The following is an 18,770-nucleotide window of genomic DNA, read 5'->3' on the forward strand; positions in this document are numbered from 1 at the left end:
TGCTTGCGTAGGTTGGGAATGGACTTAACTATGGTGCCCCTTTGAGTAGAAGTGCCCCCAATTCAGCACCCATTGGCCAACATAAGGAAAGGAGAGGATCATACTAGTTGGGAAGTAGAGACTGAGAAGCAATGTTGGGACAGAGTAAAACCCACTTCTTCAAAGTAGAGGGAGCTTCACTTTGCACCTAATCAAACTTGGTGGCTGGAAATACTGGTGGATAGATCCTACATCACAAGACCCATCCCTGAAGCTTGGAGAGCGGAATCTAGTTCAAAGTTTATGGAGCCTGATAGGATAAGAGTGCCTGAATTAACTCACACACTCAATCCATTCACCTGAATCACACTTACAAGTTCGCTAACTTCTCGTTGCCAATTTCCTCCCAATGATATAACCAATTTACAACGACTTAGACTGCTTATCGAGGGTGTTATGAGTTTGCCAGACCAAACAAAAAGTACTTCCAAAGCTCTGCTATACAAATAGAAATTTCACAATAAGGTTCAAACAGAAACATTATTACTTCTATTAATCTAACAATTCAAATAAAGCAAGTGAAATGAAAAACAGCCCTTGTCGGCTAAAAACACAAAACCATATTGACCCGGCGTTGGTTAATGCACCACTAGTCTGTTGAAAACCTTGCTACTGATCAGGCAACATAGCAGTGAAGTGCAAGCTCAAACGATCGGCCTCGGCTGGTTGAGTTAGAGAACTACCTAACTCCTAAAGAACATTGATCGTTTCCGTTTTCTATCAAGCGATAGGCATGTTCTTTCGAAAGGTGGAGGGGTCCGATCATCGAAACTGCTGGGGAGGGGGGTTTGTGTTTGATCGGCCTGAACTCCACCCCACCAACACTGCCCAGTTAAGCAAAAAAACTATTGTAGCAAAAATCAGTGGGAAAGGAAGAAAGTCCAAGATAATAACTTTTGTAACTTTGTTTTTTTCTGAAGGAAGGTCTTTTCTAAGATTGGGACAAAGGGGGAGATTTTCTGCACTGTTGTCATGCAGTACGTCAACAGCAGTTACATGAGAGGACTGTTTCTTTGTATATCATCCCTTCCATTTCAAAAGCTCAAGGTCCACACAAATCATAGAACATTGTAACACAGAAGAAGGACATTCGGCCTTCCTGGGCCGGCCTCTTTGAAAGGTTGATCCAATCAGTCCCACTTTTCCCCACCCCCCCATTTTGGCCCCATAGCCCTGCAATTTTTTGCCTTTCAAATATTTCATCCAATTCTCTTTCGAAAGTTGTGATGGATGGAATCTTTCAGATGGTGCATTCTGGATCATAGCAACTGGCTGCTTAAAGAAAAACTTCTCCTTATCTTCCCTCTGGTTTTTTTTTACCAATTACCTTAAATCTGCCCTCTGGTTATCAACACTCCTGCCAGAAGAAACAGTTTCTCCCTATCTGCTCTTAAGAAAGCCCTCCATAATTTTGACCAGCTCTATTAAATTTCCCTTTAACCTTCCCTGCTCCACGCGCAATCTTACAATTCCACTTAAATTTACCTGATCCCTAATTATAACTGAAGTTGGTTCCACGTGTATTTACCTAAATGTTATTACTTATATGTACACCCTCATTAAATGACACATGGAGCCACTGAATGTTTATTGCACAGTAGGTAGCCAGTCGGCCCATTGTGACTCTGCCAGCTCTTTTCTGGAGCATCCCAGTGGCCGGCGCTCTCTGTCTATAGCCCTGTGATCCTCTGTCTTGCTGGCGCCCCACAGCCCTGTTCCTTTCTCTGCTTTGGTTATTTATCCAGTTTTCCCTTAAAGATGCATTGGTTTCTGCCTCAAACATTTCTCTTGACAAAACATTCACTCTGTGCATGAAACACCAACTGTGTAGAAATGGTTTTGCTTACTGTTTCCCTCACTCCCCCTCCCGCAGGAGGTGCTGATTTTCATTTAATGACCATGGTCACCGACTCCCCAACAAAAGGAAATAGATTTTCCTCACTCAGACCATCAACACCTTTCAGAGCTTTGGAAACCTCGACTAACTCTCCTCTTGGGTTTCTGTTCCAGTGCGAACTGATCCAGTATGTCATTCTGCCTCATAACTATACTGCACCAGGGACACCCAAAGCTGCACACAGCGCTTGGACTGTGGCTTAACCATTGCCTTACTCATATTTATCACTATCCCTTTCCTTTTGTCCATCAGTGGGTCCATGACGTGGCTCAGTGGGTAGCTCTCTTGCCTCTGAATCAGAACGTTAGGGGCTTAAATCCCATTCCCAAGACTTATGCGTAAAATCTAGGTTAATGCTCTAGTGTGGGACTGAGGGTGTGCTGTACTGTTGAAGGAAGCACCTTTCACAACTGGATGTAAAAGATCTTGAAGCTCTGTTTCAAATAAAGAGCAGGGGATTTTTACCTGGTGTCCTTGCTGATATTTATCCCTCTCTGTCACTGACTATTTTTTTTCACCCTGTGGGCCTACTTTTACCACTTTAGCTGAGACCAGTAGATCCAGCATGGACCCAGGGATCAAAACCGGAACCATCGTCTGTATAATTTAGTTCTGTGCAATGCATGTACAAGTTCAACCATTGGAGTATTGTGTACAGTGTTGGTCTCTATCTAAGGAAGGATATACTTGCCATAGAGGGAGTGGAACAGAGGGTCACCAGACTAATCCCTGGGATGGTGGGATTGTCTTATGAGGAAAGATTGAGGAAACTGTGCCTGCATTCTCCAGAGTTTCAAAGAATGAGAGGTGATCTCACTGAAACTTACAAAATTCTTACAGGATGTGACAGGGTGAGTTCTGTTGAAGGGTCATGAGGACTCCAAACGTCAACTCTTTTCTTCTCCGCCGATGCTGCCAGACCTGCTGAGTTTTTCCAGGTAATTCTGTTTTTGTTTTAGATGTGAATAGGATGTTTCCCCTGGCTGGTGAGTCTAGAGCCAGGGGGCACAGTCTCAGAATAAGGGGCAGGCCATTTAGAACTGAGATGAGGAGGAATTTTTTCACTCAGAGGGTGGTGAATCTTTGGAATTCTCCACCCCAGAGGGCTGTGAAAGCTCAGGTATTGAGTGTATTCAAAACAGAGATCGATGGATTTCTGGATACAAATGACTTCAAGGGATATGGGGATAGCACGGGAAAGTGGCGTTGAGGTAGATGAGCAGCCATGGTCTAATTGAATGGTGAAGCAGGCTTGATGGGCCGAGTGGCCTATTCCTGCTCCTCTGTTCCTATGTCCTCTGTCGATTGAGGAGTGTGTGTTCAATGTATTGCTCCCCACCTATCAATCACCGTGGTTTGCACTGCAACCCACAAATGTTAAGTCAGATCTGCTGGGATCAGTAAATTCATGGAGAGATGGCATAGAGACAATGTCAGCCGTGGCTCAGTGGAGCTCACCTCTGTCAGCAGGTTGTGGGTCCTGGTCCCACTCTACACAGACTTGAGCACAAAATCTGAGCTGATGCTTATGCTGCACTATCAGAGGTGCTGTCTGTCAGATGAGATGTTAAGCCTGCCCCTCTCAAAAGAATCCATGGCACTAATTCAATGATGAGCAGAGGAGTTCTCCCTTGTGTGCTGGCCAATAATTAATAACAGGTTATCTGATAGTTATCACAATACTGTTTGTGGGACCTTGCTGTGCGCAAATTGGCTACCACGTTTCCTACATCACAACAGTGGCTATGCTTCACAAAAAAAACAACTTAATTTGCTCTACCGTGCTTTGGGTTATTGTGAAAGGTGCTACGTAAATACAAGTGCTTTGTTTCTTTGAAGTCTTTATGTCCCCGTTGCTAAGAAGGGAAAGGAGAAAAGGAGAATCAACCGACGAGTGCTACACGAGACAGCAGCATTCCTTAACATTTCCAGCTGATTGGAGGGGGTTGGCGGGAGGAGAAATAGTGTTGTAAAAATAAACAAACATTCTAGAGTCATAATCAAGTTTTAAAACAAACCAATGATTTGCGCCAGGCTGAGGTCCCGGCATAGACGGCTCCACCATGCTCACTGCCAGTTATGTTGCCTCGGAAATTTCCAGCCTGCAAATTATACCGTACAATATTCTCGGCAGATGCACCCTCAGCCGTCTAGGCCCTAAACTCTGGAATTGCGTCCTCAAACCCCTTTGCCTCAACACCTCCCTCTCCTTAAAAGCCCACCTACCTCTTTGACCAAGCTTTTGGTCACCTGTGTCCCTATGTGGCTCGATGTCAAATGTTGCCGAGTAACATTCTTGCGAACGGCTTTGGGAGTTTGTTTTGCTGCGACCGGGTGCTATATAAATGCACATCGTTGCTGATGCCGTTGCACAGGGTCTCTGAACTATCAGACAGACGCACTGTCTGTGTCTGAACCGAAGGCTGTGTATTAATTGGTTGCTGAATTTTCTACATTACAATTTGCATTGAACTCCGCTGTCCACTATTTCTGTGGAGCTGTAAACTCATTAAAGTTAAACCAGTTGGCATCTGCATGAAAGAAAGACTCTGCCTTTCGCAGCCCCTCAAAGTGCTTTACAGCTAATGAAGTACTTTTAAAACGTAGTTTCTGTTGTAATGTAGGAAGGTAGCAGCCATTTTTTAGCACAGTAAGATGCCACAAACAGCAGTTGGTTGAGGGATAGACATTGCCCAGGACAGCAGGGAGGGCGCCCTTGCTCTTCTTCCAATAGTGGCACAGGATCTTTTATGCCCACCTGAGAGACCAGACGTGGCCCCGGTTTAACATTTCGTACAAGAGACAACATCTCTGACAGTGCAGCATTCCCTCTGTCCTGCATTGAATCAAGTCTGCGGAGTGGGAATTCTGACTTAGAGACGAGTCTGACTGAATGATGGCTGACACATAAAGCAGCCACAGAAATTTGTTAGCGAAGTATTAGATATTAGTGTGATAATATTGCTGATGCCTTAGCTTGCAATACTGCTTTGAGGGCTATGGGTGGGTATCAGGAATCAGGGAATTCAGCATTCCTTTTAGTCGGATATGAATGTCTTAGAATCAGTGGAGAGGGGACAGGTATTACACCTAATGATTTCACTGTGTTAGCACAATGTTAACTCAGACGCATGTTTATAAACCATCCAAAAGGTCTTGCAAGAGATTTAAGCAGTAATCATCGTATATAAATGTACACAAAAATATTTTACACCCACTCCCTCCAGCATCACTCAGTGCGTACTATTGATGGGGTACCCTGCAGCAACTCGCCACGGCTTCTTTGACAGAATCGCCCAAATCCGCAAACCCCAACGCCTATAAAGACAAGGGCAGCAGGTACATTGGAACCACCTGCAAGCCACACACCATCCTGCCTTGGAACTATGTCGCCGTCCTTTCATCGTCAATGAGTCAAAATCCTGGAACTCCCTTCCTAACAGCACTGTGGGTCCTAAACCACACGAACTGCAGTGGTTCAAGGAGACGGCTCACCACCACCTTCGCAAGGGCAACTTGGGATGGGCAACAAATGCTGGCCCAGCCAGCGAAGCCCATATTCTGGGGATGAATTCTTTTTTTAAAAACTAGTCAATGTCCTTTGGATTGTTCAGGGTGAACTGGAGGATACAGTGCTTTATAACCACAGAGCCATGGTATTATATACAGAATGTAATTGACAATTAGAACTGGTGTTCTGACATGTAACTGAAATCTTGGACTGAACAATACACTTGCATGAAATCTGAGCCAATAATGATTTTCTCTGAAGGACAATCTTATGCCATGCACACAATGTACACAAATCTTTATATGCATGGAACACACACACGCACACACACAGACAGACACACAACCAAACTCAACAGTGACACACATGCACTCACACACAAGCACAATACTAACGGGCACACAACACACACATACACACCGAGACACACATGCACAAATATTTACACAAACGCAGACACAAAACCAAGCCCAGCACTAACACACACACATCCATTCACTCACAAACACAATACCAACGGGCGCACAACACACACATACACACACACACACCGAGACACACATGCACAAATATTTACACAAACACAGACACAAAACCAAACCCGACACTAACACACACACACACACCCATTCACTCACAAACACCATATGACAGGCACACAACACAGACACACGTAACTAGACACACGCGCGCAAATTTACACAAACACAGATATGAATTTTAAAGCTAGTTCTGTTTACGGTTTTAAGTGAACCCCAACTTTCCCCCCCCCACCACCCCCTGCCCTGCCTCTTTAAGCAGCGATGCTCGGGTTAATCAGGGACTCCTCAGCCCAGTCGCCAGCACCTTGACCTGTGCACTAAATTTAAACGCTCAGCCCTGAACTCCGGCCTGATTCTCTGACAACAACTCCTGGTTCACTGTACAAAGGTTATTGTCAATTTATCACATTGAGGAGTGGAAAGGGACCCTGCCCTTAAAAACAGCACACAGACCCAACGTTTCCGCTTCACTTCAGGGAAAATAAAATAAAAGACAGTCCGTACTTGTTTTGGAATAACCCAATGAACGCTTAAACAAATTTCCTGTTATATAAATAATATTTTTTTCTTAAAAAAATACACACGGCTCTGGAGTGGAAATATTGAATAATTGGGATCTTTTTTTTTGGGACTGGTTTCGGCGCCTCAGAGAGTAATTGCATCAAGATAGATATGTGAATTGGGTTTCTCTCCCTCTGCACCGGTGCTAACTCCGGTGTACAAAGAGGCATATGGGTGGGAACTCCTCTCCCTCTCTCTCTTTCTCTCTCTTAACTGATCAGTGAAGGAAGGTTCATCTAGTTCAGGGAGATAGGCATGAGCAAAGAGCAAACGCTATTTGCAAGGAGCTGGGTAAACAGAAATCTAAAACAGTGACCCCGAGGAGAATTTTTCACATGCCCAGAAGAACAAAACCTGAAAGTTACTTTCCAAAAAAATAAATAAATAACACTTTCTTCACCCAGAACGTGGGACCCGCGACCACAGGGAATTAACTGTGTGAGATACACTTCAGGGAGGTGGGTGGTGGGGGTGAGCTAGATAACTACATGAGAGGGTGGGGGGAAAGGAATAGAAAGTCAGGGTGATAGCTTTAGTGGAGGGGGGGGGGAAGTTATGGATCGGATGGGCCGAATGGTCTGCCTCTGGGCTGTTAGATTCGGTGTCGCTCTCTGCGAAAAGCGGCAGGAAAAACGCAACCAATTTTTTTTTCCCACGGAGGAACACAGTGAGTCAAATAAAGGTCAAAAACCTCTCTCCATCTCTCTCAACATTCAGAGTTGATTTAATTCTTTATTTTTTAGGACGGGAGTACCGAGGAGTATATATATATCTATATATATGTTTAAACACAGCGAGATGTTCAACAACAATAACTTTCAGAAGGAACTGCAAGGGTTGGGGGGGTGGAAATTGCAGGAGAGCCCTGCAGATCCAGTACAGGCGAGGCGGGCCGAGTGGCAGGAGCGATGCTGTGATTCGAGGGCTGCAGGTTTCCTTACCTGGGTCATGAGCCTGTCCGCGCCGGATTTCTCCTCGTCCTTGAAGATGATGTCCGGGTTGTAGTTGGGGATCAGCTCCTTGAAGCGGGACGCGTTCCGGTTGATTTTGCTCTCGGACTTGCCGCTGGCCCCCAGGGTCTTCTCGGCCACGTTGGGGATGAACTGCTTGTAGGAGAGCGGGGTGAGCTTGCGGTTGTGCCTTCTCCTGCTGCCGTAGCCCCTGCCCGGCCCGCAAGCCATCACCGCAGCGCTGACGAGCAGGCAGCAGCCGGTGACCAGGGCACCCCAGCAGAGTCTCATGGTATAGTGACCCCACCGGGTCTCCTCTCTCTCTCTCTCTCTCTCCCTCCTCACACCAAGTCACAACTCAGAGCCTGTTGCAAACCAGCACAACCACCCCCCCTCCCTCCCACCCTCCCCCACCCCCACCACCCCCCCCCCCCCCCAAAGGGGGTATCTGTCTACACCCCCCCACCCCCACCCACCCACCCACCCCCAGCCCCAATTCCAGCGATCAGCCTCGGCTGCCGGGCTCTGCAAGACTCCCCATCCAATGCGCAGACACCAGCTCTCCCGGGTCCCGAGGAGCGCTCCGGGACAGCAGCCCGGCTCTCTCTCTCTCTCTTTCTCTTTCTCTCTCTCTCCCTCCCCAGCACCACCACCTCCAGCCCCCGGGATCACTGCTCCAGCCGCCAGCCAGTCCCGTCCAGTCGCTGCATGGAGACGCCAAAATCCCGCAGGGAGGTGTGGTTGTGGGTGGGGTGGGTGGGGTGGGGTGGGTTGGTTGTTGGTGGGGTGGTGGCGGGGGGGGGGCGGCGAGGTGATCCCGGTGGGGAAAGAGGTGAGAGATTGGAAGAGTGCTCTCTATGTGTGTGAGTGAGAGAGAGAGTGTGAGAGAAGGGATTATTCAGATGGAAAGAGAGAGAGAGTTACAGAGAGATCAGGAATGCTAGAGATAGAGGGAGGGATACAGAGAGATGGAGAAGGGGGGCTAGAGAGAGGGGAATAGACACAGAGGGATAGATACAGAGAGATAAGACAGGTGCGAATAGATGGAGAGGAACGGACAGATACAGAGCGATAGAGGGGGATAGGTACAGGAATAGAGAGAGGGATAGAGAGAGGGGTATAGATACAGGAATAGAGAGGAATAGAGAGAGGGGTATAGATACAGGAATAGAGAGAGGAATAGAGAGAGGGGGATAGATACAGGGATAGAGAGAGGGGGATAGATACAGGGATAGAGAGAGGGGGATAGATACAGGAATAGAGAGAGGGGGATAGATACAGGAATAGAGAGAGGAATAGAGAGAGGGGGATAGATACAGGGATAGAGAGAGGAATAGAGAGAGGGGGATAGATACAGGGATAGAGAGAGGGGGATAGATACAGGAATAGAGAGAGGGGGATAGATACAGGAATAAAGAGAAGGATAGAGAGAAGGGGATAGATACAGGAATAATGAGAAGGATAGAGAGAAGGGGATAGATACAGAGGGAGACAGAAAGGCAGAATCCGCAGAAAGAGAGAAGTAGAGGGAGGGAGGGTTCAGAACAAGACCACCGAAAGAGGGATCACAGACAGGGAGACACAGAGGCCAGAGAGGGTTCAGTGAGATTCACTGATGGGAATAAGCGCAGAAACAATCTGATTAAAAACCCGATTGAGACACAAGAGCGAAACTGACAAACTCCCCGATGAGAAATAAAGAGGGGCAAGTGGCAGATCCAGAGAGGTGAAAGGATCAAACTGGGAGAAAGAGAGAGAGAGAGCTTAAAACAGGTGGGACAGTGACAGAAATGCACAAAGTGGCAAGAATGTGATTGAAATGGGAACAGAAATAACCCAGGGACAGAGAGGGATACAGAGAGATAGTTAGAAGGTGACAAATGACAAATGGACAGAGAGAGAGAGAGAGAGGGAGAGAATGGCGAAAGTCAGGGAGAGCGGTGGGGATGGAGCAGTCCAGCGGGCGATGGGAGACTCGCAGCGAGACGGAGATCAGAGGCAACCCCACTGGGCAGGAGCTGTGAGCCGGCAGTGTCCCCCGCACAGGGCGGAGAGAGTCAGAGAGGGAGCTCCGGTTAGAGCTCCTTGAATGGCTGCGGCAGTCCGAGCCGGCGAAAGTTCCCCGAGATCCAAATCTGCAGAGACCGCACCCTCCCCTCCAACCGCGCCCCTGACCACTCTCACCCACCTCCCCTCCTCTCCTGCCCTGGCACACACACACACACACACACACAGGGAGGGAGGGAGGGGAGAGGGCACATTGGACCTCTCTCTCCCACCCCACAGCAGACACCCAAATATCCCCCCACCCCCTCCCCTGCTCCTTCAAAACACCTTCCTCTCCTTCCAACTAAAGCCACACCTGTCCTGTCCCCCCTCACACTGTCCCAATTCCACTGTCTCCTGGAGCCGAGGTGCGTGTCCCAGGTAGAGAGAATGCCACTCTCTTGCAATATCTACCCTATCTCATCTTGTGAGATTTACTGCAGTTTATTCCAACCCGTGCCAGCATGTGTCTGACGCTACCTCTGCCCGTCTTTGTCCTTTTTTTAACTGACTCGTCAGTGTCAACATCAATTTTCTGGAGAAAACTTGGCATCAAATAGTTTTTTTTTTCTCTCTTCGGACGGGGCTGTGGCGTTAACCTCTGGTCAGACACTCTGACCAATGCTGAACTATCGGTCATTTGTCCTCCAGCCTGACCAGTGCTGACCGCCAGTCAGGAGAATCTGCTGTACCAAACAGTCAGACCTTGTCCCTCAGTCTGGGGACTGTACAGTTTTGGGGTGTCAGACATTGTCTCTCAGTCTGGGGACTGTACAGTTTTGGGGTGTCAGACATTGTCCCTCAGTCTGGGGACTGTATAGTTTCGGGGTGTCAGACATTGTCCCTCAGTCTGGGAACTGTACAGTTTTGGGGTGTCAGACATTGTCCCTCAGTCTGGGGACTGTACAGTTTTGAGGTGTCAGACATTGTCCCTCAGTCTGTGGACTGTACATTTTTGGGGTGTCAGACATTGTCCCTCAGTCTGGAGACTGTACAGTTTTGGGGTGTCAGACATTGTCCCTCAGTTTGGGGACTGTACAGTTTTGGGGTGTCAGACATTGTCCCTCAGTCTGTGGACTGTACAGTTTTGGGGTGTCAGACATTGTCCCTCAGTCCGGGGATTGTACAGTTTTGGGGTGTCAGACATTGTCCCTCAGTCTGGGAACTGTACAGTTTTGGGGTGTCAGACATTGTCCCTCAGTCTGGGGACTGTACAGTTTTGGGGTGTCAGACATTGTCCCTCAGTCTGTGGACTGTACAGTTTTGGGGTGTCAGACAATGTCCCTCAGTCTGGAGGCTAGGGTTATCTGTATGGTTAATGAATCTCCCATGTTAGGAGGTAATGTTCCCAACCCTACACAGTCAATTTTTTTGAGCACAAAGTTGTTTAATTGATTTTTCTTTAGCAATAAACCAAATGGCCTCTCGCGATAGGCCAAATAGCCTTTTACTGTGCTGTTATGACTCTATATGTTCATACTTAGCTGAGGTATTACTCTGATGAATTCGAAATCTTGTCTAATTCATTATGTTTTAGTGCAAGGACTTTGCATTATCAGGAGTAGATAACACATCAGATAGGGCTTACAAAGAGATAAGGTCCATCCCAGGTACAGGCACCATCTTTTGGAAGTAGTCCGGTGGAAGTATTGTAAAATCCTTAGCATAACATACCCTCACTGTTCTGTCTAAACATTTCAATATTTGAATAGCCTTTCAACGACATGGAGAGTGACAACTGTACTGTTAATATTGTGCTAATTTGGATCTTGTTATATTGTTTGAAGAGCTCGCTGATTGGCTCAGTGCTGGTTGAAGAACTCTCTGATTGGTTTGGTGCTGGTGTAGAGTTGTCTGATTGATTGGGTGCTGTTTGAAGAGCTCCCTGATTGGTTGGGTGCTGTTCGAAGAGCTCCCTGATTGGTTGGGTGCTGGGACACTCCATTAAGTATTGGACTGCAAGTTTAATAAATAGGAAAGCTTCGAAGGTGCCCATTTCACCCAGAATAGTTCTTTGTCGATTTATAGAATCTTAAAGCACTGGTGGGAACCATTGTTCCTGAGCGGCCTCTTTTGAAAGTGCCATCCCATTAGTCCCACCCCCCTACTCTTTCCCCCACTGCCATGTATTTTATTCTCTTTTCAAGAATATAACCCAAAATCCCTTTTGAAAGGTACTTTTGAATCAGTTTCCACTACCAGGCCATGCATTCCAGATCACAACACGCTGCATCAAAATGACTTTTTCTCTTATGCCAATGTTCTTAAACCTGTGTTCTCTCATTACCGACCCACCTGCCAATGGAAACAGGTTCTCTTTATTTACCCTATCAAAATCCTTCAAAATTTTGAACACCTCTCTTAAACGTGCCTTTAACCTTCTCTGCTTTAAGGAGAACAATCCCAGCTTCTCCAAAGTGCCTCATCCCTGGTACCATTCTAGTAAATTTCCTCTGCACCCTCTCCAATTCCTTGAGCCCAGAATTGGACACAATATATCAGCTGATGCCTAGTCAGTCTTTTATTTCCTCGATTTTGAATTCTGTCTCTAGTTAGAAAGCTGAGGAATATGTATTGTATTTAAAAAACACAGATGTATCAACCTTTCCTGCCAATTACTAAGATGTGTGTATTGGAACCCCCAGTCTCTCTGTTCCTGAACTATTTTTAAAATTGCACTTATCATCTCATTGGGCTAATTTGAACATTGCAATTTATCCTATTCTATCTCCCATCCTTTTCAACCCACCCCCTCTCCTGAGATTGTGAGCTCATGATGGAGTTTATACTTTTGGATCAAGTGATCATCCTTTAAGCGGGAGCCTGGCCAATCAGTGTAGACAGATCCCTGTCAGTGGAGTCCGCTGCTTGGCCAGTGCTGACGCTCCAAGATTTTTCATCAGGGATCAGGCACTGGGTCTCTGACTGATGATGGTTCTCTCTATTTACTCGACCAACTGTAAATGCTCACACCACTGCGCTGGCTGAGACCATCTAACAGAGTAGAGGGTGGGACCTGAGGCCTTTGCGGCCTGTGTGGTTCAGCACCACAGCAGCAAGTTCAGTTCTCTAAAGGACCACCATGCAGGTTCTCAACTTACATGTACTCAATGGGAATTTATTGTTCCTGTGAAGATTAGTGAAATAGTTACTAACTACAAGTATCTAGGTGTCAAAGTAAATGATAAGTTGAACTGGAGGGAACAGTATACACACTTGGTGACCAAGGGACATACACAATTATATTACCTCAGAAAATTAAATTCCTTTCGCGTAGGTTCTTTGGCTGTAGTTGAGAGTGCTATCCTTTGTGGATGTCTCTCCTGGTACAGTTGTCTTAGGAAAGTAGACTCTTTAAGGGTACGATGATCATTGAACCAGGCAGGAAGGGTGTTTGATGAACAAATCACACTGGACAATATCAGCTCTCGAAGGATGTGACAAAAGTAAAGAGTGTCATGAACAACGAGAATCACCCCCTGTCTCAGTTTTACTGTTGGATGTGCTCAGGGAAAAGGCTACAATCCCTCAGATGCAGGAAAAATCGGTTCCTGAACTCGTTTGTATCCTTCTCTGTAAGAACTTTTAACAGGAGTTTGATGTAAGGATGAGGATACGCACTCAGGGTAGGACTCACTGACTGATTATTTTAATGCATTGAAATAGATTTTAATACATAGTTAAAGTTAAATCTTTGTGATAGGGTCATTTTCTTTCTTCTATTATTACTATTCATTTATTTATAATTTCTTAACAAATGAGCAATGTACCTGAAACTAATCTCTGTATGAATAATAATGGGAAATTGAATTGAATTGAAGAAGAGGACCCGGCCCACAACTCTACGAGATCTCTGCGCTCCTCCAACTATGGCTTCTCATGGGCCCCCGATTTCCATCTCTTCATCATTGTCAGCAGTGTCTTCAACTGCCTTAGCCCTACGGCTTGGAATTCCCTTTCTAACTCTTTCCAACTCGCGCTCTCACCTCCTTGAAATATACCTCAATGACCAAGATTGTGGTCTCCTGTCCTAATGTCGCCTTTTGTGGCTCGGTGTCAAATTTTCAGCAAAAGCGCTCCCGTGAAGTGCTGTACGATGTTTAACCAGGTTAAAGGGATGCCACTTTGCCCCTCTGGGGACCCTCCTAAGTATCCCTATATGGAAACCAGAGCCCTTGTCCGGTTTATGTGTATGTGTGCCTGTGGGATTTCCATTGCCCTCTTCAAACTTTATTGGTGAATCACTAAACTAAAATCCTATTTAAGGTCTTCAATCAAATGTCTTACCTTTCTGATTATTCCCCACAAGGTATGAAGCTCACTAACAATTAAGGAAGTGTTTTGGTAATAAACAGGAGAGTGATTTCCAGAGTCTTGTTCATTTTAACAGGAGGAGGAGAACACATTAAGTTGAATCTTGCCTGTCCTCTGCCTGGAGAGCTGGAGTTGTTAATTCCTTTTTCACATTCACTCCATCAGTTCCACAAACCACCCGGACAATCACACACAGACACAAGCACTCACATACACAAACACACACACACAAAAACACACACACATACAAACACTCACACACAGACACACACAGACACCACAGGTGGAATTGTCCCAGATTTACACTAAGTGCGGTAGCGACCAGGAGAAAGGACATTTTACCTGCCGGCTGCAATGGCGGCTTTTCACATCATATTGTCCCAATCCCGCCTCATTAATCATGCATTCCCAGGAAACATGCCGTTTTGATGATGGGTGGGCTCTCATTTTCCTGCCACGCCATCAACTCGCTGCTGCCTCACGCCGGGCGCCATATTTAAAGTGCGGTCACACACACACTTCTCAGTGCTTCCAGCCCAGGACTGCTGCAAAGAAGATGTGGCCCCGAAAGGCAAGAAGACTGCAGCCCCCTGATTCAGTGACACATCCCTGGAACGCCTTCTGGATGCCGTGGAGGCCTGCTGTGATGTCCTCTACCCCCACTCTTGCCCCAGGAGGGACAGCAATCTCACCACTCCCGCTTGGTAGGCGATTGCAGTGGTGATCAGTGTCAAAGCTGCACAGAAGAGGTTGGCCATCCAAAAGAGGTTGAACGATCTCATCCATGCCGCCAGGGTAGGGCAACCATCCCATCACTTTAAACTGACACACTCAAGCCCATCACACATTCACTAACATCTCACTCACTGCCAGCTCAAGGGACATCACCACTCACTCTCTCACACACACCCTCACATCTCCATCTGGCCTCATCTCCTCTGGAGACTGCATCCTCAGCTCTCACCATCTTGAGGCCACTTGCACATATCAACTTGTGCCCCCTCAAGCATCCTGGGATATCCTCCTTCCCCAGTACAGCCCTGTTCCTGCAGCCTCTTCCCTTGCCTGAGGCCACTTCTCCCCCTTCCCCAAGCAACCTTGCAGCTGTTGAAAATCCATTGCTGCCTTACAGCTGGTCTGGTAGGTAAAGACCTGCCCGTGATGTAGTGCTAAGTGTGAAGAGTGGCGCTGGTGACTGCGGGTGCTGCCTGAAGCAAGGTCGGCAAACGAACCTCGAAGTCCCAAGTGAAGTGCAGCCCGCCAGGTGCACGCTACTTACATTCAGTTGTGAAACATGTCGGTGTGCAACCATGCTGACGTGCTTGGATAAGGATCCCGACATCCGAAGGTGTGAAAGGCCATTGATGGGCAGAGCAGACGATTACAAACTGGTTTCATGATGTCTCGCCATATTGCCTGCTCACACTGCCAAACATGCCTGACGCCAGCGGGCACAGAAAATTCTGCTCACACACTGGGGAGGTGGTGGCATAGCGGTATTGTCACTGGACTAGTGATCCAGAGACCCAGGGTAATGCTCTGGGAACCTGGGTTCAAATCCCACCACAGCAGATGGTGAAATTGGAATTCAATAAAAATCTGGAATTAAAAGTCTGATGATGACCATGAAACCATTGCTGATTGTTGTTAAAAACCCTTCTGGTTCACTAATGCCCTTTAGGGAAGGAAATCGACTGTCTTTACCTGGTCTGGCCTCTAAGTGACTCCAGACTCACAGCAATGTGGTTGACTCTTAAGTGCCCTCTGAACAAGGGCAAATAGGGATGGGCAATAAATGCTGGCCTGGCCAGTGATGCCCACATCCCATGAACAAATAAAAAAAAATAGACACAAGTACACACACTTTAAGTGAATATCAAACGTCATCAATTGACAGCTTGGCCCAATTTATAGCTCTCAGCTCACTTGGGCAGCAGGCTGTGGGTTCCAGTCTCAGGCTGGGACTGAAGCAGGTCTATTTGGCAGATAATTCGATGTGGGGTAAACTTCTACCTATTTCAGGTGAATCCTGTGCACTGACTGATATTCACCCCTCAACCAATTCCAAGGAAAGCAAATCTTTTTTGGTATTCATTTTTGGGAGAGGGACAGAAGATCAGCATTAACTGGCCATCCTAGTTGCCCCTGAGAAGGGAGTGATGGACCTTCTTAAAGTGCTTGCTGGTGCCTTAAAACCATCGAGCAGCTTGCTAGGCTTCTTCAGAGAGCAGTCAAGAGACAACCACATTGCTGTGGGACTAGAGTCACATATAGACCAAACCAGGCAAGGGGACAGGATTGCTTCCCTAAAGGGACATTTGGGTTTTTAATGGGAATCCAACCGCTTCTTGATCATTTCTACTAAGATCAGTATTTTTAGGACCAGGTTTTCAAAAACTGAATTCGAATTCTCAAACTGCCATGGGTGTGGTTCAAACTCATTCTGTGGGTTATTAATGCAGCACCCTGGACTATTAAACCCTGCAACATAACCATTACACTGCCGTAGTTATTTATCATATGGCATCAGTGGGATCATATTAGTGTGTTATGGCTTACTGCTTTTGTTCTTCTGGTCCATGTATCCGTGTGAAAACCGATGAGGATTTCGACGAGCAGAATGCTCAGTATGGTGAGATTCTGACTGGGGCTTTTGAAGAGATGGGGGTCATTGTCAATCTCAAAGCCAGTGATCACCACTGGCTCACGTTTCACCATCCATCTAGGAACAACTTCCTGGGCTCTCAGTTCTCTTATGAGAGGCCTTGTAATTCAACTTGATCTAGCCTATAGCTAGAACAGTTTTTAAAGAGAGAATCACAGCAACCCCCCCATTTCCCCACGTCACTTAATGAGAGCATCTCAGTCCCATGCTCACATGGCCACTGTCCCATCTCTGCATCTTCAACAAGCAAGTAGATCAGGTTAGAGGGACAGAATGAGGCTGCATTTAAGGGGATCAAACAGTATCAACGCTTGAAAGCATTCAGACATTGTCCCAATGAGCTTGTGTCTCTCCTCTCTATCTCCTCTCTATCTCCTCACTGTCGCTGTCTATCCCTCCCTTCTTTTAAAATCATTCCTTGCTGATCCCTTATTTTGCCTTTTAGTTTATGATGGCCTTTTCGCTCTTAGCTCCTTTTTCTCTTAACAAGCCCCACGCTCTCTCATTTTAATTTGTCTCACTTCTTTTCTGCCCCATCGTTTTTTCCAACCTCGTTCCTTTCCCTCTGTCTCTGTCCTTCAGAAGCTGTCCAGCTTTGTGTGCTTCGATCAGCTGATGGGAGTTTTTCACACTGTGAGATAGTGCTGCTGTGGTTAACCTTTGCCATCCATCCCATAAAATGCGTGGGGAGAGCAACACAAGGAGGCTCCATTCCAAAAAAAAATCACTGAGAATTGTCTCCACTGTGAAGCATGGCAGAGAAGTCTCAAGTAAGAGAAGAAGCAGCCCCCTTATTGCAAGAGTCTCTTACTGGGCTAAGTAAAGAAAGAACTTGCATTTATATAGCACCTTTCATCCCCTTACAACATCCCAAAATTTCTATTCTGAGGTGTAGTCACTGTTGTAATGTAGGGAAAACACGGCAGCCAATAAATGCACATCAAGCTTCCACAATCATCATGGTAATGATGTTGGTTGAGGGATTGATATTGACTAGAACAATGGAAAGAGCTCCCTTGCTCTTCCTCAAAGTGTTTTTTCCATTGGATGCAGGTGTCACTGGCAAGGCCAGCATTTGTTGCCCATCCCTAATTGCCCTTGAACTGAGTGGCTTGCTCAGCCATTTCAGAGGGGCAGTTAAGAATCAACCACATTGCTGTGGGTCTGAAGTCACACATGGAGGCCAGACCAGGTAAGGATGTCAGATTTCCTTCCCTAAAGGGCATTAGTGAACCAGATGGGTTTTTACAACAATTGACGACAGCTTCATGGTCACCATTGCTGAGTCTAGCTTTCAATTCCAGGTTTATGAATTGAATTTAAATTCCACCAGCTGTCAGGGTGGGATTTGAATCCATGTCCCCAGAGCAGGGCCTCTGGATTACTAGCCTTGTGATATTACCACTACTCCACCATCTCTCCCAAGTAGTGCCATAGGGTCTTTTACAATCAACTGAGAGTGAAGACTGGAGCCAGGATTTTCCCATCAGCGAGTGAGGGGGGGGTAGGGCCCGCTCACCGACGTGTAAAATGACGCAGGATGACGTCGGGCGGAATTCTCAACGTCACCCCGCCCCACTTAAATTTTCAGGTAGGCGGGGGCTCAGCAAAATCAGCTGTGCGCCCTCTGACCTGTCAACGGCCAATTGAGGCCATTGACAGAGTCGTTAAAATAATTAATGGACCTGCCCGTCCAACCTTAAGGTTGGCGGGCAAGCCGGGAGCCCTGGCGGGCAATAGAAAAAGCACGAAACCTCATCCATGGGCGGGATGAGGTTTCGAGTAGGTTTTAATAAATTTAATTAAAGTGGTTTCAAAATTTATGGACATGTCCCAACTCATGTGACAGTGTCACATGTTATGGACATGCCAGGGAATTTTTTTTTTCCCATTTTTAATATTTTTCAATGTACAGCTGATCTCCCTGAGGCAGCACTTTGCCTCAGGGAGATGAGTGCTCTTGTTCGTGCGCAAGCGCGAAAGAGTCACTCTTGGTTTAGGGAATCCCCCCCACCCCCTGCCCGCCCGCCCAGGGAGCGCATAGCACTTCTGTGCGGATGTCATGCCGGGCGGGTTTTAATTGGCCCGCCCACGTAAAATGGTGGCACGCCCCCAATTGGGGGCGCCGATTGGAGGCGCGCCTCCTCACGCCCGTTCTTTAACATCCCCCCCCCCCAACACCCCCTTCCCCCAACCGGGGGGGTGGGGGGAAATTCTGCCCTGGGTTTCAGTTCAATCTGTAATC

At 46.9% G+C, this 18,770-nt stretch overlaps 1 protein-coding gene across 1 annotated transcript in view; it reads right to left on the reverse strand.

Moving 5' to 3' along the window:
* Positions 1-7,865, reverse strand: part of LOC144686225 (indian hedgehog protein-like) — a 50,225-nt gene extending 42,360 nt beyond the window's left edge. Inside the window, exon 1 of the mRNA XM_078551315.1 lies at positions 7,492-7,865. Coding sequence (XP_078407441.1) covers positions 7,492-7,791 — 300 coding nt within the window. The 5' untranslated portion in view covers positions 7,792-7,865. The remainder of the gene's footprint in view (positions 1-7,491) is intronic.
* Positions 7,866-18,770: the final 10,905 nt, after the last annotated feature.

The sequence above is a fragment of the Cetorhinus maximus genome, chromosome 11 (assembly GCF_964194155.1).
Source record: "Cetorhinus maximus chromosome 11, sCetMax3.hap1.1, whole genome shotgun sequence".
Taxonomy (NCBI): domain Eukaryota; kingdom Metazoa; phylum Chordata; class Chondrichthyes; order Lamniformes; family Cetorhinidae; genus Cetorhinus; species Cetorhinus maximus.